General features: G+C 43.7%; 1 protein-coding gene across 1 annotated transcript in view; it reads left to right on the top strand.

The window, feature by feature from the left end:
• The window catches only part of FAM171A1 (family with sequence similarity 171 member A1), a 132,162-nt gene that overhangs the window by 92,822 nt on the left and 20,203 nt on the right, over positions 1-19,137 (top strand). Inside the window, exon 5 of the mRNA XM_043509385.1 lies at positions 4,117-4,293. Within this exon, the coding sequence (XP_043365320.1) occupies positions 4,117-4,293 (177 nt within the window). The remainder of the gene's footprint in view (positions 1-4,116; positions 4,294-19,137) is intronic.

The raw sequence follows: 19,137 nt of genomic DNA, 5'->3' as shown, positions 1-19,137 counted from the left end.
CTTCAGCCTGGGACTGCTTGGCCATAGTGTCAGAAGGAATCACGGTGCTTTAAATAGAATGGAGGCAAACAAAGCTCAGCTAGAACTCTTTTTGTGTGTGTGTGTGTGTGTGTGTGTGTGTGTGTGTGTTTTTTGTCCCCCGCAGCTAATTATTGATTTTTCCAGTCATACGCACAAATGTAAGCAAAATTCAAAACAAGTAGAAATAGTCAAGTAAAATGTATTACATAATTTATTTTCAGATATTAATATTGCATTTTATAAACCTTTAGGTGATAACATGCTTCATTAGGGATTTGAATTTGGAAAAACTGACCAGGTCATGACCTCCTTTAGCAATTAGAAGTTATTTCTCTATCAGATGCTGACAACTCATGTCTTCCTGAGGAAGCAATGCATTCTATGCTAACACAGATAACATATGTGGTTATTGTAAATTAAAATGCTCTGATACGGTTTCTCGTAATATAACTGCCGCTCAGTAAAACCCAGTCTCTATCTTACAGCAAGCTCTCTGCCAAGGGAAAATTCGCATAGTTGTCTCTTGTATTTCAACAAACAGTTCATATAAATACATTCTTGACAAAATAATCTGTAGTACTAATGCATCCGATGAAGTGAGCTGTAGCTCACGAAAGCTTATGCTCAAATAACATTGTTAGTCTCTAAGGTGCCACAAGTACTCCTTTTCTTTTTACGAATACAGACTAACATGGCTGCTACTCTGAAACCTGTGACATTTCACAATTACTTAGGCTTGGTCTACATTACAGCATTAGGCTGATGTAAGGCAGCTTATGGCGACGTAATTATGTCAGTGTATATGCTGCACCCTTGTTCCTGCCAATATAAGTGCCCTACTACACCAACATCATAACTCCACCTCAATGAGAGGCGTAGGGCTTATGTCAATGTAGTTAGAGCAACACAGCATCAGTGTGGGTACTGCAGGCTACTTATAGCGCTGCTGACTCATTTTTGTCAATTTCACGGCTCCATGCTATAGCATGAAATTGACAAGAAAGCCTGGTGCGTGGAGGGCTCCAGCTACAAGCCTGCTGCCCACAGACTCTCTGCCAGGCTCCTGCCTGGGCACCCCATCCCCAGTGGGAGCCCGGGTGCTGCCCCGAGGCTCCTGCATCCTTGCTTCCTGAAGGCACCTGGGGCTCTCTGCTCCCCACCAGGAGCATGGGAGCTGAGAGCTGGGTGGGGAAGGCAGCTGTGCTTCTAGCGGGAGCCAAGAGCCCCTGCAGCTGCTGTGCTTCCTGTGAGGGGCAGGGAGCAAAGAGCAGAGGGAGGCAGTCCCCAGGCTGGGAGTGGGGAGGCAGCCCCCCAAGTGGGGAGCCAGAATCCTCGAGGCAACTCCCAGGCAGGCATTGGGGAATCAGGAGCCTCATGGCAGCACCCAGGCTCCCCAGGGGGGAACCAAGAGCCCAGGGGCAGAGTTGTGTGCAGAACTGAGAGCCCAGGCTCTCAGTCCCCCACGACGCCCCTCTTAAGTCGGCGGAAGTGCTCCTGGTGAGGACACATACCACTAACAGAAGAAGGGCAGTATGGATATGAACCACTGCAGTAATTACTGTGGTGGCTGTACGTCGACCTAATATATATTGACTTAAGTTTTTAGTGTAGACATGCCCTTGCTCTTGTGTTTAAGGTGCATAATGGATGATTTAGGAAAATGACATGTGTGGCCTTATGTTTTTAGGTCACTGGTTTTTATATGGTCTAGGTCAGTAGTGATTGAAAGTCATTTCCCTTGTGTGTCTGTGTGATGGCCTATGTGAAACAAGTTGGTGGTCTGAGTCCGGTTACTAATGGACACAGGCCTACATGACAGAAACTACCACTGAGGTAGGCAACTTTTAACAAGCTTATTGGAGAGGCCAGAGTCTGAGCCAGTATGTAGAAAGGAACAACCTACTCTCCCTCTTAAGGTTTTCCTTCAAGGGCAAGTTGAAACTTAGCATCAAGGCAATGTGAGGGTTGTCTTTCACTACTGAAGCCTATGCTGTCAGTGCATCTGGAGAAATGGTGGTGTTGTGCAGTGTCCGGTACAGCCAGGCATATATCTAGGCCAGGGGTGGCCAACCTGAGCCTGAAAAGGAACCAGAATTTACCAATGTACATTGCCAGAGAGCCACAGTAATACGTCAGCAGCCCTGCATCAGCTCTCCCCCGCCCCGCTCCCAGCACCTCCCACACACCAGCAACCTCACCGATCAGCGTCTCCCCCTGCCTCCTCACACCTCCCGATCAGCTGTTTTGTGGCATGCAGGAGGCTCTGGGTGGGAGGGAGAGGAGCGAGGGCATGGTAGGCTCAGGAGAGGGGGTGGGAAGGAGTGGAGCGGGGGCAGGGCCTGTGGCAGAGCCAGGGGTTGAGCAGTGAGCAGCCCCCGGCACATTGGAAAGTTGGCACCTGTAGCTCCAGCCCCGGAGTCGGTACCTATGCAAGGAGACACATATTAACTTCTGAAGAGCTGCATGTGTCTCCAGAGCCACAAGTTGGCCACCCCTGATATAGGCCATGCCAAGAGTTCTAGACCATTCTGATATCAGATATAACTCAACCAATCACCACCCTTTTTCTACAGCTAACTTGCATGCAACAGTTTTGTTGTTTGTATGAGACTGCACTGATAGATAGTGGATTACTTGGCCTAGCTGCCACACCCGTGCACCCAATTGCCACCCAACCAAAGCAACACAAATCTTCTAGACACAAATCAACACCACAAATAGCACACACAGCCCCTCACCACAGCATACCCCCATTCACCAGCTGCACAAATCCACACAGCTCAACCCACACACAAATCAACACAGCCACCCACACAACAATACAACAAGCACATGCCATAACCCCAAACATCACTCTGAGGCCTAAAAGGACTGTAAAGTCAGTGTGAAGCAATGGAAACAGCTACAAGCATGGTTGAGAGCTCATCATGTTTAGAATATCACCAGGTTCAGTTATCATGGGAATTCACTGTCTGTGACCAGTTTTTAAGTTTTCAGCCTTTTTTTGGCTTTTTAATAAACAACTTTTTCAGCTCTATCTGTACAATAGCACAGGCTTTCAGGTACTAGTAAATAACCAAAAAGGAACATCTCAGATCATGGGAGTTCTCAGTCTGGCATCTTTTGTAAGTGCTATATATTTTATTTTATTTTATTTTATTTATTTATTTATTTATTTATTTATTTATGGGATTTATGACTCTGTCAGTGAGATAAATGGTGTTCAATAAAGGCCATCCATGAAGTCTTACTGACTTTTAGGAGTCATAGTAAAAATCTTGTATGCCTATTTGTAAGCCCTGGCTATACTGAAACCTCATCCTAACAGATACCTGCATTGTGATACCACCCATTGTCTTGAGATCCCATTTCATGTCTTAGATTAGTAGGTGATCATGTCTGTGCTCTGGCAGTCTCTAGGTTTAGTGTTTTTGAGATGCTCACTTAATCTCATACCTCCCTGCAAAACTTTTATTTCCTAAAGGTGCTGCCCTCTCTTGTTCTTTCCTTTTCATTAGTAGCTCTTTTCCACTTTCTTCTCTATGGTCATAGAAGCATAGGTTTATAATGTTTTTAAAAAAAATCAAATTTTGATTAGTACTTTGGTGGGTGATCATTTTTAAACATAAACTATCTATCACTGTGTCTACTAAATTCTCTTAATATACATGGATCTAAGAAAAATATTATTACAGATCATAAAAATGTATATGGTTTGGCTTTTAATATCAGTGAAGAAGCAAAGCAAAAGCATTCTTGAATTTTAAAACAATAGTTAACATTGTCCTCTCTTAAACTATTGCAAATGTTGGCCATTAGTGCATTTAAATTATAGGCTATATGCATTTGCACTGTGCTTGTGCAAATCTTCTTGAAGAATGGAAAGAAGAAAATGTATTTTAAAAAAAATATAAAATACTTCTTGCAAATCAAAGCTTTTTCTAGATTATCAGGTGGAAAATTAAGAAATTTTAAATGAGTTTTCTGGCAATATTAACAGGTTAGCTTTAATTTCACCTTCCCTTGATAACAGATAATATAATGTATAATAATTAACACAAATATGTAACATACCATTATTCTTTCACTTGATAGGAAATAGCACCAGGTATGACCTTACCCCTGTCACTGCAGTCAGTGTTCATTTGCTCAACAGCGATGGTTCTGCAATCCCAGTGAATGGCCCCATCTATGTAACAGTGCCTCTGCCAACAAACAGCAACCTGAAGCACAATGGCCATGTTCCAGCATGGAGGTTTGACCAAAAATTTGGTAAGCAACACTTTGTAGTGATCCTGCAATCATTTTCATTCCTCTGAAGCTTGCTTCTCACTGTTTTTCATTTAATGTCACTTCTAGAGAGTATAAAAATCTGTTTTCTTGCTGTGTCTAAAAGTAGAATTTGTATTAATAAAGCTACATGATTAGATATTAAAAGCCAAACAGTTGTGTAGGATGTATATTGTTTTCATATACAACTTTTTTGTGTAATACTCAGTGTTTTGAATAAAAAATTAATCTGCTTTTAAGTTATCTAACGTAGATTTCAACATCTGGAAGGGTTTTGTACATCTAGATTAACAAAAATCAGTTGTCAGCAAATGAGAGCCACTGAACACTTTTTGAAAGGATGAGAAATGCCATGAACCTACACTGTCAAACAAATTGCACTGAATTGTCTGTTGCTCCATGAAATTCATCCCTTGACAAAAAGCCAGCAGAAGGCATATACATTATGCAAACCATACTTAAAACTTGTACCACTTCAAACTATGAGGGTTTATGTGCCTTGTGCTGGCCCTTTGTACAGGTGTGAATTTTACCTTGAATTATTTAATTGGCTCCTGAAGGGTTTATCTGATTGAGAAGCAATTTCAGGATGAGGAGAAAGAGGAATGGAGGAGGAGAAAAGTAGAGATTAGACAGAAAGAAAGAAGTGTGGATTTCTGGAGAGAGAGAAATATGTGCTGGGACCCAGACATCTCAAAGCTGCCTATTACTGTGTGACCAAATAGGCCCAGTATAACCAAAATAGATTGGCCCAGTCAACTTCTGTACAGGTGCAGTGCATTGTGGGATAGGTGCCCAATGTCCTGTCTGTGAGTTGGAGGGACTGTAAAATTGTTTTGGTGCTCCTGGCAGTTGAGAGATTTGTCCTAAATTATGATATCTTGTAGAAGATTTCAGAAATAGAAGAACAAGCATGAAACCATTTTTAACTCAAATGAGCATTTGGCTTATCTCCTGCCTCTATTAACTGAAGGTGGATCTTGGGTTTTCAAGTGTCGTTCCTAATAGAAAAAAATCAGTTAGAGAAGATCTGTTAGAGCAAAAAATTATTAAAGGATTTATTTAGAAATGACTCTGAACAATCTGTAGAACTTAATAAAGAATGATATGCCTTCTGTAGAATGTTCAGATCAAATGCAAAGAATGTAATGGAGAAGGCTTTGGGATTTTTACACAAGGTGTGGAATAGCTAGTTTTCTGTTTACCCCCAGCTAATTTGAAAATCCTTCTCTTAACTCCTACTTGACCTGCTTTTTATGACACAGTTAGCAGTAGTAATAGAATGCATTCAAGTTCTTCCTGAAATTGATTTTGATTTGTGATTCTCGAAACTGTTCTGTTTTTCACTTATTCAAAAGAAGAATGGGAAGACTGACTCATTCACTTTCCACACAAGAAGCCGTCCATCCCTAATCCTTCCTGTCTGCTGCATTATAACTATAGCATGGCTCACTGCTAGTTACTGTAAAAGATTATGATTTTGATTTTAAGGTGACTGCTGATTTATGACTAAACTTCCATGTCCCAATAGTGGGGCAGTAAAAGCTCTTTGTTTTTCACTATTGCATATAAAGGACTAGATGGCCAGTCACCCAGTTTTGTGGGCAACAAAATGGCAGATGAAATGTATTGTTGATAAATGCAAAGTAGTGTGCCTTGGAAAACATAATCTCAACTATACATACAAAATGATGGGATCTAAATTAGCTGTTACCACTCAAGAAAGAGATCATGGAGTCACTGAGGATAGTTCTCTGAAAACATTCACTCAGTGTGCAGTGGCAGTCAAAAAAAAAAAAAAAAAAAAAAAAGCTAATAGACGGTTAGGAACCACTAGGAAAGGGATAGATAATAAGACAGAAAATGTCATAATGCCGCTATATAAATCCATGGTACGCACACACATTCAACATTGCATGCAATTCCAGTCACCCTATCTCAAAAAAAGATATATTAGAATTGGAAAAAGTACAGAGAAGGGCAACAAAAATGAATGGGGATATGGAAAAGCTTCCCTATAAGGAGGGATTAAAAAGACTGAGATTGTTCAGCTTGGAAAAGAGACAACTATGAGGGAATATGCTAGATGTCTATCAAATAATGAATGGTGTGGAGAAAGTGAATACACAAAGAACCAGGGGTTGCCCAATGAAATTAATAGGCAGCTGGTTTAAAACAACAGGAAGTATTTCTCTACACAACACACACAGTCAGTCTCTGGAACTCGTTGTCAAGACCAAAAGTATAACGGTTCCACCAAGAATTAGATAAATTCATGGAGGATAGGTCTATCAGTGGTTTTTAGCCAAGATGGTCAGAGATGGAATCTAATGCTCTTGGTGTCCCTATACCTCTGACTGCCAGAAGCTGGGACTGGACAACAGAGGATGAATCACTTGATAACTGCCTTGTTCTGTTTGTTCCCTTGGAAGCACCTGGTACCAGACGCTATCAGAAGACAGGGTACTGGGCTAGCTGGATCATTGGTCTGACCTAGTATGGACGTTATGTTCTGCTGAGTCCAGTGTGCACTGGATGTAATTGAATGGGGGTAACTTGTGCCACAAAAAGGGGCTGTTCGAGCCCTCTCAATCCTTTTGTCTGGTTCTGTATTGGCTGCCTATACAGATGTGCAGTGAGGCTAGTAGAGTATTGCTGGAGACTTCGAAGCTGACTTACAAACCATAAGACCATCTGCACTGATGGTCGTTCAGAACAGTCAGGGAATTTAAAGTTCTACTCCTTCATCTCTCTAGTTGGCAGAGCCTGGAAGTGGTACAGAAGGAGGATCAAGAGCTCATTTGGGTAGTGGGGACAAGGACCATAGTACACAACCCCACCACTTCTGGCTGAATAGGAACATCATTTAATAGACTCCAGGAAGGAGTCCTGGGTCAGAAGTATGGTGGCCAAGAACACTGGGAACCCAATTCTTCCTTTAGTTACGTGGGTGTACATCCTGTTGAAATCAAGGAGCTGTATGGGGTTGCCCTTCAGGAGTGAAATCAGTCTAAAGTCTCCGTTTTTTTTCTGACAGGTTTCAGAGTAGCAGCCGTGTTAGTCTGTATTCGCAAAAAGAAAAGGAGTACTTGTGGCACCTTAGAGACTAACAAATTTATTTGAGCATAAGCTTTTGTGAGCTACAGCATCGTGAGATGCATGCATCTGATGAAGTGAGCTGTAGCTCACAAAAGCTTATGCTCAAATAAATTTGTTAGTCTCTAAGGTGCCACAAGTACTCCTTTTCTTTTTAGGTTTTTTTTTATCTATAAAGAGAGAAAAATGTAACAATCTGCAAAATTCTGAGAGGACCAAGGAAAATCTTAGAAGAGAAATGGCAAGACAACTTTGATAAATTTCTTCCAAATATCCCTTACTTTCAAAGTTATAATATAAATCTGTAATATTAAGTAAAAGTAACTCCCAGTGTATTCTGAGATTCAAAAGAAAGAAACCTACAATTCCCATAAATACCAAACATACGTTTGCTAACACAACAAGATAATGGGCCTCCATTTTGGCATATCTTTAGAAGACATGACTCCATAATGTTAATGCACCTGTGCCTGCTATTCCCAGTACTAACAGTTGCTGAAGAGTACAGAATACCATCATGAAAATAAAGTTGGATTCATTAATTTAGACAAAACTTTTCAAGGGCATAATTAGTTGCTGTTTATTTTATTAAGTAGTCAGAGATACTGCTGCATTAATTTGCTTGATGTGCCATGCATTCAAATCAGTACATTTGTTTAGTAATGAACCATCTTATTTGGACAGTATGAAATAGATAAAGCAGATTGTTATCAGAATGTTTTTTCTGACTTCCCATTCCACCAGTGTCACTGGAACAGCTTTCACTTAACTATGCTCTGTTTTCCCCCCAATCCCTTCACAGGGTAGAGCTTATGTTAACAAAAATGCAGATTGCCCATGGCAAACAACTTAAAAAACTGTTAATTTTGGCCATTGCGATATGTAGAGAGTCATCTCTCCAGTCTCCACTCTGAAGAAGCCATGAAAATTCCTGTGTTTCGAGTCTAGAAGCCAGTGGGTTTGTATTAGGACAACATTTTCCCAGCAAAATTTATTGAATCCAGAGGATGAAACATGTCTAATATTTCTCTTCCCCTTCCAGAAAAGTGAGAAGTATTTAAGCTTTTTAGAGTCAACTATATTGCATACAGTAATAATGCAAAACACATGAATGTGGAACAAAAACTAAGCCTTGCCCTAGCAAATTGTTGCTGTTTTCTTCTATTGAGAATGTCAGGAAAAGACCAGTTAAATTATTGTATTGTAATATATTTAATAATGTTCAACTCTGGCATATACCCCAATTTCCAAATCAGAGTGTGAAAATAATTGGCATAGTGTGACAATTTCCCAAAGAGAGTCTATAACACAAACTACTGCTGGGTGCCTGAAACTAAACACAAGAACAAAAATTAATCTTCTAAATTTAGAGGGTCAGATCCTGGCCTTTGCTACGGCCCCTTTGTTCATTATGGCTCTGGTGATGCAAAGGGGCTGTCAAGTCAGCTCCCTTAGCTAGTTGAGGATTCCCCCAGCATGAGGGAAAACCTAGATGGCAGAGAGCCAGTTGAGCCTGTCTTTGCAGCCTCTAGCAGGGGTGGAGGAAAGGGGTATGACAGAGTGCTGCTGTGCTTCTATGATCTACAGGCCTTGGAGGCCAATGCAGCCAGCATAAGTTAGGGCAGGCTTGAGCCTACTTGTGGGGATGGGGCCAAAGAGGACCCCAGCCCATAATAGGACTGAAAAGTTGCAAGGAGGGCTTAGTGCCACCTTTTATTCCCTAAGCCTAGGTGCACAGAGCAGATCTTGGCCTCAGCTGAGGAGTGAGCCTAAAGTATTTGTGCGAGATCTGTAACCCTGCCTCCTCTTGCTTTATGTTGGTACTCTTCTACCTGAGGAATCCCTATGTTGTGTAGTGGTCTGAACATCATCCCCCTTCCAGCTTCACAGTGCTCCAGCAATACCCTGCTAACCTAATGGCACAGCTGTGGCAATAGGTAGCCAACGCACAACCAGCTAAAGGACTGGGGGGGCTCAAACGCCACTTTTGTGTCACCAGTTACTCCCAGGCGGTTACATCCAGTGCATACTGGACACAGTTGGGACCCTACTTCCACATGGTGTCATGGTATCCTCTTGAACTGAGGATACCCCAGTTATTGGGAAGAAACTGGTAATAGCAATGGGTGATTCAGTTATTAGAAATATAGATAGTTGGGTTTGTGATGACTGTGAGACTAGATGGTAAATTGCCTACCGGGTGTGAACGTTGCAGATTTCATGAGATATTTAGACAGGCTTATGTGCAGTGCTGGGGAAGAGCTGGTGGTCGTGGTACATGTAAATGACATAGGAAAAAGGTAGGAGAGAGGCCAAATTTAGGCTGCTACTTAAGAGATTAAAGTCCAAGGCCTCCATGTTAGCATTCTCTGAAAAGCTTCCAGTTCCATGCACAGGGAGAGAGAGACAGGCAGAACTATAGGGGGCCACTGGATGATCAGAACGCTAAAAGGAGAACTCAAGGAAGACGGGGCCATTGCAAAGAAGCTAAGGGTATGTCTACACTACGAAATTAGGTCGAATTTATAGAAGTTGGTTTTGTAGAAAGCGTTTTTATACAGTCGAGTGTGTGTGTCCCCACACAAATGCTCTAAGTGCATGTAATCGGCAGACTGTGTCCACAGTACCAAGGCAACAGTCAACTTCTGGAGCTTTGCACTGTGGGTAGCTATCCCACAGTTCCCACAGTCTCCACCACCCATTTGAATTCTGGGTAGAAATCCCAGTACCTGATGGGGCTAAAACATTGTCGCGGGTGATTCTGGGTACATATCGTCAGGCCCCCGTTCCTTCCCTCCCTCTGTAAAAGCAAGGACAGACAATCGTTTTGCACCTTTTTTCTTGAGTTACATGTGCAGACGCCATACCACGGCAAGCATGGAGCCCACTCAGATCACTTTGGCAATTAGGAGCACATTAAACACCACACGCATTATCCAGCAGTATATGCAGCACCAAAACCTGGCAAAGCGAAACTGGGCGAGTAGGTGAGGTCAGTGTGGTGATGAGAGTGATGAGGACATGGACACAGACTTCTCTCAAAGCACAGGCCCTGCCAATGTGGGCATCATGGTGCTAATGGGGCAGGTTCATGTGGTGGAACGCCGATTCTGGGCTCGGGAAACAAGCACAGACTGGTGGGACCGCATAGTGTTGCAGGTCTGGGACGATTCCCAGTGGCTGCGAAACTTTCACATGCGTGAGGGCACTTTCATGGAACTTTGTGACTTGCTTTCCCCTGCCCTGAGGCGCAAGAATACCAAGATGAGAGCAGCCCTCACAGTTGAAAAGCGAGTGGCAATAGCCCTGTGGAAGCTTGCAACGCCAGACAGCTACCTATCAGTCGGGAATCAATTTGGAGTGGGCAAATCTACTGTGGGGGCTGCTGTGATGCAAGTAGCCAATGCAATCAAAGATCTGCTGATATCAAGGGTAGTGACCCTGGGAAATGTGCAGGTCATAGTGAATGGCTTTGCTGCAATGGGGTTCCCTAACTCTGCTGGGGCCATAGATGGAACCCATATCCCTATCTTGGCACTGGAGCACCAAGCCAGCGAGTACATAAACTGAAAGGGGTACTTTTCAGTAGTGCTGCAAGCACTGGTGGCTCACAAGGGACATTTCACCAACATCAACGTGGGATGGCCGGGAAAGGTACATGACGCTCGCATCTTCAGGAACTCTGGTCTGTTTCAAAAGCTGCAGGAAGGGACTTTCTTCCCAGACCAGAAAATAACCGTTGGGGATGTTGAAATGCCTATAGTTATCTTTGGGGACCCAGCCTACCCCTTAATGCCATGGCTCATGAAGCCATACATAGGCAGCCTGGAGAGTAGTCAGGAGCTGTTCAGCTACTGAGCTGAGCAAGTGCAGGCTGAGCAAGTGCAGAATGGTGGTAGAATGTGCGTTTGGACGTTTAAAAGCGCGCTGGCGCAGTTTACTGACACGGTTAGACCTCAACGAAACCAATATTTCCACTGTTACTGCTTGCTGTGTGCTACACAATATTTGTGAGAGTAAGGAGGAGATGTTTATGGCAGGGTGGGAGGTTGAGGCAAATCGCCTGGCTGCTGGTTACGCACAGCCAGACACCAGGACTGTTAGAAGAGCACAGGAAGGTGCGGTGCGCATCAGAGAAGCTTTGAAAACCAGTTTCATGACTGGCCAGGCTACGGTGTGAACTGTTTGTTTCTCCTTGATGGAAACCCCCCGCCCCTTGGTTCACTCTACTTCCCTGTAAGCTAACCACCTTCCCCACCTGCCTTCGATGACCACTTGCAGAGGCAATAAAGTCATTGTTGCTTCACGTTCATGCATTCTTTATTAATTCATCACACAGATAGGGGGATAATTACCAAGATAGCCCAGGAAGGATGGTGGATGAGGGAAGGACAAGGCTACACAGCACTTTAAAAGTTTAAAACTTATTGAATGCCAGCCTTCTGTTACTTGGGGAATCCTCTGGGGTGGAGTGGCTGGGTGGCCGGAGGCCCCTCCACCACATACTTGGGCGTCTGGGTGAGGAGGTTATGGAACTTGGGGAGGAGGGCGGTTGATTACACAGGGGCTATAGCAGCGGTCTGTGCTCCTACTGCCTTTCCTGCAGTTCAACCATATGCTGGAGCATATTAGTTTGATCCTCTAGTAGCTTCAGCATTGAATCCTGCCTCCTTTCATCACGCTGCCGCCACCGTTCAGCTTCAGCCCTCTCTTCAGCCCACCACCTCTCCTCCTGGTCATTTTGTGCTTTCCTGCACTCTGACATTGTCTGCCTCCATGCATTCATCTGTGCTCTGTCAGTGTGGGAGGACAGCATGAGCTCAGAGAACATTTCATAATGAGTACGTTTTTTTTCACCTTCTAATCTTCACTAGCCTCTGGGAAGGAGAAGATCCTGTGATCCTTGAAACACATGCAGCTGGTGGAGGGGAAAAAAAGGGGACAGTGGTATTTGAAAAGACACATTTTATAGAACAGTGGGTACACTCTTTCACAGTAAACCTTGCTTATATACATTAAGATAACATTACATACATAGCACATGTGCTTTCATTACAAGGTTGCATTTTGCCTCCCCACACCGCGTGGCTAACAGCGGGGAACATTTCTGTTCAGCCATAGGCAAACAGCCCAGCAGGAATGGGCACCTCTGAATGTCCCCTTAAGAAAAGCACCCTATTTCAACCAAGTGACCATGAATGATATCACTCTTCTGAGGATAATACATAGAGATAAAGAACAGATGTTGTTTGAACACCAGCAAACATATACTGCAATGCTTTGTTCTACAATGATTCCCGAGTACGTGCTACTGGCCTGGAGTGGTAAAGTGTCCTACCATGGTGGATGGACTAAGGCTGCCCTCCGCAGAAACCTTTTGCAAAGGCTTTGGGAATATATCCAGGAGAGCCACGAATGCCAAGGCAAATTAATCATTAAACATACTGGCTTTTAAACCTTGCATAGTATTTTAAAAGGTACACTCACCAGAGGTCCCTTCTCCGCCTGGTGGGTCCGGGAGGCAGCCTTGGGTGGGTTCAGGGGGTACTGGCTCCAGGTCCAGGGTGAGAAACAGTTCCTGGCTGTCGGGAAAACCGGTTTCTCCGCTTGATTGCTGTGAGCTATCTACAACCTCCTCATCATAGTCTTCCTCATCCTCAAAACCTGCTTCCGTGTTGCCTCCATCGCCATTGAAGGAGTCAAACAACATGGCTGGGGTAGTGGTGGCTGAACCCCCTAAAATGGCATGTAGCTCATCATAGAAGCGGCATGTTTGGAGCTCTGACCCGGAGCGGCCGTTGGCCTCTCTGGTTTTCTGGTAGGCTTGCCTCAGCTCCTTAAGTTTCACGTGGCACTGCTTCGGGTCCCTGTTATGGCCTCTGTCCTTTATGCCCTGGGAGATTTTCACAAATGTTTTGGCATTTCGAAAACTGGAACGTAGTTCTGATAGCACGGATTCCTCTCCCTATACAGCGATCAGATCCCGTACCTCCCATTCGGTCCATGCTGGAGCTCTTTTGCGATTCTGGGACTCCATCATGGTCACCTGCAGCTTGCCACACTGGCCAAACAGGAAATTGAAATTCAAAAGTTCGCGGGCCTTTTCCTGTCTACCTGGTCAGTGCATCTGAGTTGAGAGTGCTGTCCAGAGTGGTCACAATGGAGCACTCTGGGATAGCTCCCGGAGGCCAATACCATCTAATTGCATCACAGTACCCCAAATTTGACCCAGCAAACCCGATTTCAGCACTAATCCCCTTGTTGGGGTGGAGTAAGGAAATCGATTTTAAGAGCCCTTTAAGTCGAAAAAAAGGGCTTCGTTATGTGGACGGGTGCAGGGTTACATCGATTTAATGCTGCTAAATTCGATCTCAACGCCTAGTGTAGACCAGGGCTGAGTGAATACTTTGCATCAGTCTTCACCGCAGCTGATGCTAGAGAGGTCACCACACATGAGAAATTCTTTTTAGGTGACAAATCTGAGGAACTGTCCAGATTGAGGTGTCCATAGAGGAGGTCTTGGAACAAATTAATAAATTCACAGTAATAAGTCAGCACAGCCAGATGATATCCACCCAAGAGTATTTTGAAGGAACTCAAACATGAAATTGAAGAACTACAAACTGTGGTATGTAACTTATTGCTTGAATCAGCCTCTGCCCCAGATGGCTGGAGGGTAGCTAATGTAATACTGACTTTTTTTTTAATGTTCCCAAGGTGGTCTTGGCAATTAAAAGCCGGTAAGCCTAACTTCAGTACCAGGCAAATTGGTTGAAACTATAATAAAGAACAGAATTGTCAGATGCACTTGAATATCAATACATTGAAGAGTCAACACAGCTTTTGTAAAGGGAAATCATGCCTCACCAATTTATTAGAATTCTTTGAGAGTGTCAAGCATGTGGACAAAGATGATGCAGCTGATGTATTGTATTTGGACTTTCAGAAAGCCTTTTAACAAGGTCCCTCACCAAAGGCTCTTAAGCAAACTAAGCAGTCGTGGGATAAGAGGAAAGGTCTTCTAATGGATTAGTAACTGGTTAAAAGGTAGGAAACAAAGGGTAGGAATAAATTATTGGTTTCACAATGAAGTGAGGTAAATAGCGAGATTCCCAAGGATCTGTACTTGGACCTGTGCTGTTATCATAAATGATCTGGAAAAGAGGGTGAACAGTGGCAAAGCTTGAAGATGACACAAAATTAATCAAGATAATTAAGTCCAAAGCTGACTGAGAAGAATTAGAAAGGGATCTCATTAAATAAGACAGCTGGGCAGACAAATGGCAGATGAAATTCAGTGAAAGTAATGCACTATACGTACCAAATGATGGGGTCTAAATTAGCTGTTACCACTCGGAGATCTTAGAGTCATTGTGGATAGTTCTCTGAAAATATCTGCTCAATGTGCAATGGAACTATTAGGAAAATGATGGATAATAAAACAAAATATCATAGTGTCACTATATAAATCCATGGTACTACATGGAGTTCTGATTGCCCCATTAAAAAAAAATAGGAAAAGGTACTGAGAAGGGCAACTATAATGATTAGGGGTATGGAACAACTTCCAGATGAGAGATTAAAAAGACTGGGACTGTTCAGCTTAGAAAAGAGACAACTAAGGGGGGATATGAATTTTCCTCCAGGGCAGATTGGAAGAGGCCCTGGAGGTTTTTCGCCTTCCTCTATAGCATGGGGCACAGGTCACTTGCTGGAGGATTCTCTGCTCCTTGAAGTCTTTAAACCACAATTTGAGGACTTCAATAGCTCAGACATAGGTGAGGTTTTTCGTAGGAGTGGGTGGGTGAGATTCAGTGGCCTGCATTGTGCAGAAGGTCAGAGTAGATGATCAGAATGGTCCCTTCTGACCTTAGTATGTATGAATCTATAGAGGTCTATAAAATCATGATGGTGTGGAGAAGGTAAATAGGGAAGTGTTATTTACCCTTTCACCTAGCACAAGATCTGGGGATCACCTACTGACACTAATAGGCAGCAGGTTTCAAACAAACAAAAGGAAGTACTTCTTCACAGAATGCACAGTTAACCTATAGAACTCATTGCCAGATGATGTTGAGAAGGCCAAAAGTATAATAGGATTCATGGAGAATAGCTCTATCAATGGCTATTAGCCAGGATGGTCAGGGACGCAACCCCTTTCTCTGGGTATCCCTAAAGCTAGACATGGATGACGGGATGGATCACTTGAAATTGCCCTGGTCCATTCTCAGACAACAGGATACTGGGTTAGGTGAACAAGTGGTCTGACCCAGTATGGCCATTTTTATGTTCTTACCATTTGACTGGCTTCTGCTTCACTTGAACATGCTTGGTTTTTATTTGTTTCAGTGAGGAATCCTTGGGGTCAATCAGTTTACGTTTCAAGTACTAAGTCAAGGGTGGGCAAACTTTTTGGCCTGCTGGCCACATCGGGGAATAGAAATTGTATGGCAGGCCATGAATGCACACAAAATTGGGGTTGGGGTGTTGGAGAGGGTGTGGGTTCTGACTGGGGGTGCAGGCTCCGGGCTGGGGCTGGGGATAAGAGGTTTGGGGTGCAGGAGGGTGCTCTGTGCTTGGATCGAGGGGTTTGGAGAGCAGGAGGGGGATCAGGGCAGGGGGTTGGGGCATGGGGAGAGGTTCAGAGCGGTGCTTACTTCAAGTGGCTCCTGGAAGCAGTGGCATTTCCCTTCTCTGGCTCCCATGCATCGGGTGGCCCCTGACTCTGCTAGAGTGCCGGAGTGGGGGCATGCTGCTTCCGGGAGCTGTGTAGTGCAGCCCTCAACCCTGCGCCCTGGAGCGGGGCCGTGCCGCAGCTTCCAGAAGCCGTATGGTATGGCTTCTGCCCTGGCGCCCCGGCTGGAGCACTGGAACAGGGCCAAGCCGCGTGGTGCAGCCCCTGACCCAGCGCCCTGGCTGGGAGTGCTGGAGCAGGGCAAGCACCAGACCCCACTCCCTAGCGGGAGCTTGTGGGCCAGCTTAAAACATCTCGCGGGCCATAGTTTGCCCACCCCTGTACTAAGTCCTATTCTCTGTGTGATGTGAAAGTGCTTGAAAATGTGTGTTTGGTGTCTAATTTTTCAAAGTATGTGGCAATGCATAAGTAGATATCCCAGAGTTCATAATGTAGAGATCAGGATTGATCCCTCAGTGAAGGTTTTGGTATATCCAATTAACACCTTAACTCCAAATTGTCACATGTGGCTTGTCCTGGATGTAATGGCAAAGGATTCAGGGGTGAGGAGGTTAAAACTTTTTTTCCTTTTTTCCCTTAGTAAAATATTTGTTCTCTTTCATGCACTAATATTTAAATGAAACTGAATGTATCTCAGTGTCCTGTTTCAGTGTATTTCCTTTTCCCTGAACGCTTAACATACATCTTGGACATAACCTTGTTGTCTTTAACTTACCAGCTTCTGCGCAGAGAACAGAACGCATTCCCCGATGAATGAAAACTCAACCATGCATTAATGTAAAGGATAGCAATGTGAAAGGAAGAAAAGTATCTTGGGGATCTCTTTATGGTTTTACAAAGAAAGATGTTTTATACACTGGTATGTTACTTAGTGCTTTGACTGCATATGATCCTGCTAGGTGCTTATCTGCATCTTCATATGCCTAAATACCTTTGAAAATCTCACCCCAGTTAAGTCATTGGCAAAATGTCTATTGATTTCAGTGGGGTCAGGGTTTCATCCTGTCTTGATTCCTCATCTGTAAAATGAGGATAATACTTCCTACCCTCAAATGGGTGTTATGCTGATAAATACATGAATGCAGAACCACTGGTGTTATGAGTGCCACAGAAAAGCTCATTAAATATAAATATGAAGGAGGCTTTTATTTGTTTTTACTAAGTAAAGTAATTCTCACTTTTTATTTCCTGTGAACACTGTCACATGCTGAGGAAGATTCTAGAGCATTGAAGAATTAAAATAGCTTATTGTAGATTCCAGCTGTCTGTTATACTGCAAATTATTCTAAAGCAATTGACTGGTGAATCCCCTGATTAAACCTCTTTTGGGGAGTCTAGGAGATTCAGCTGGACTGAGAGGAGACTTGCCGCATTCACATGTTCTGTGACAGGTATAGGCAAATCACACTGTCCACATAAGGTCTTACGTATTTGGCAGGTTTATTTACTGTGATACTGACCAATCAAAAGTTATGTTAGTGAGAGCTGTGGTGGATGCAGTGAGCATTTGGTGTGATAAGTGACTGGGAGAGGAACAACTGGGAACATCTGGTGAGGCATAGGTCCTGGGGGGAATATTTTAGAAAATATTTCAGACATTAAGACAGGAATCTAGAATTTTTTTAATCTTAAAGTGAATTATTTGTAATCTTTGGTGGGATTGATAATTTACAGTTCTCTAGAAAGTCTGTTGATTTTATATGAATGGTCTTGAAGGGTATGTCTATATAGCAGCGGTCCCCAATACCATGGCGCCTGCCAGGGCATTTATGTGTGCCCGCCTACTGAGAAGGGAGCGCTTCCGCTGGACAATCGGCTGCCGAGGAATGCTGCCACCGGACAACCAGCCACCGAAATGCTACCGCTTCTCAGCGACATTTCGGCGGCGACACTTCTTGATGACTCCGCTTCTTGGCGGTATTTTGGCAGCTGGTCATCCGGTGCCCGCCATACTTTTCTGGAAACACGAATATGCTATAGCAACAGAAAGGTTGAGGACCACTGCTATGTAGCAAAGAAAAACGTGCGGCTGGCCCATAACAGCTGACTCTGGGTGCAGGGTTGTTTCATTGCTGTGTACGCTTCCAGGTTCTGCATAAGATCTGGGATACTCCCACCTCACAGATCCTAGAACCTGGACTCCAGCCCAAGTCCGGAAGTCTGCACAGCAATGAAGCCTGCGAGCCTGAGTCGGCTGGTCCGGGGCCAGCCACGGGTGTGTAGTTGCTATGTAGACGTATCCTAAATCAAGGATAATTGGACTGCAAGAGATAATTACTGCACATACAGTGGTTTACTTCCTATGGGATTTCACACACTTTGGTCTTTCAGCATCCCAACAAAACCCACTGAATACCAAAACCTCTCTGTATGTGATTGTAATATAGTCCACATATTATGGTAACTATTTGTATTATAGTAGTGCCCAAAGGCCCTAGCCAGGATTAGAGCACCATTGTGCTGGGTACTGCACGCACACACAGGAAGACCTGTTCCTACCCCAAATAGCTTATAATCTAAGTCAGTCTGTATAACCAGATTCAAAATTCTGGCTACTGTATCGCCAGGAACTATCAGGTTAGCTGACCATATGGAAATTCTCTTGCAAATTGTGAAGCGGAAATCAGCCTCTATAAAGTTCCCAGCTTACACTGTGTATTACTTCTGTAGTTTACAAGCTCTTTGACAACTTGATTTTGACTTTTTTTAATCTCAGAACTGTCAAGGTTAAATTCCTCTTTTTAAAGATTAAATACACTAAGGAATACAGTTTAACTGCTTTCAAAGAATTCTGTTCTTTCTGAGTGTTGCCATAGAAATGGCAGTTACCAAAACAGCTTTTTAATCATGTAAGAAGCCTACGTAATATAATAGATGCAAATATAATTGCAGAGTAGTAGACAGATCTTCAGTGGGGGAAGAGGGGAGAAGTTTGCTGATGCTTCACATGTTTAGCTCTCTGAGGGAGGTTTTGGCTAACATGATCCCTTTGGAGGAGTGTAATTAAGACCATGGGTCATGGGCATTTGTGGTTG

The sequence above is a fragment of the Dermochelys coriacea genome, chromosome 2 (assembly GCF_009764565.3).
Source record: "Dermochelys coriacea isolate rDerCor1 chromosome 2, rDerCor1.pri.v4, whole genome shotgun sequence".
Lineage (NCBI taxonomy): Eukaryota > Metazoa > Chordata > Testudines > Dermochelyidae > Dermochelys > Dermochelys coriacea.
This window is presented reverse-complemented; position numbering and strand designations above follow the sequence as displayed.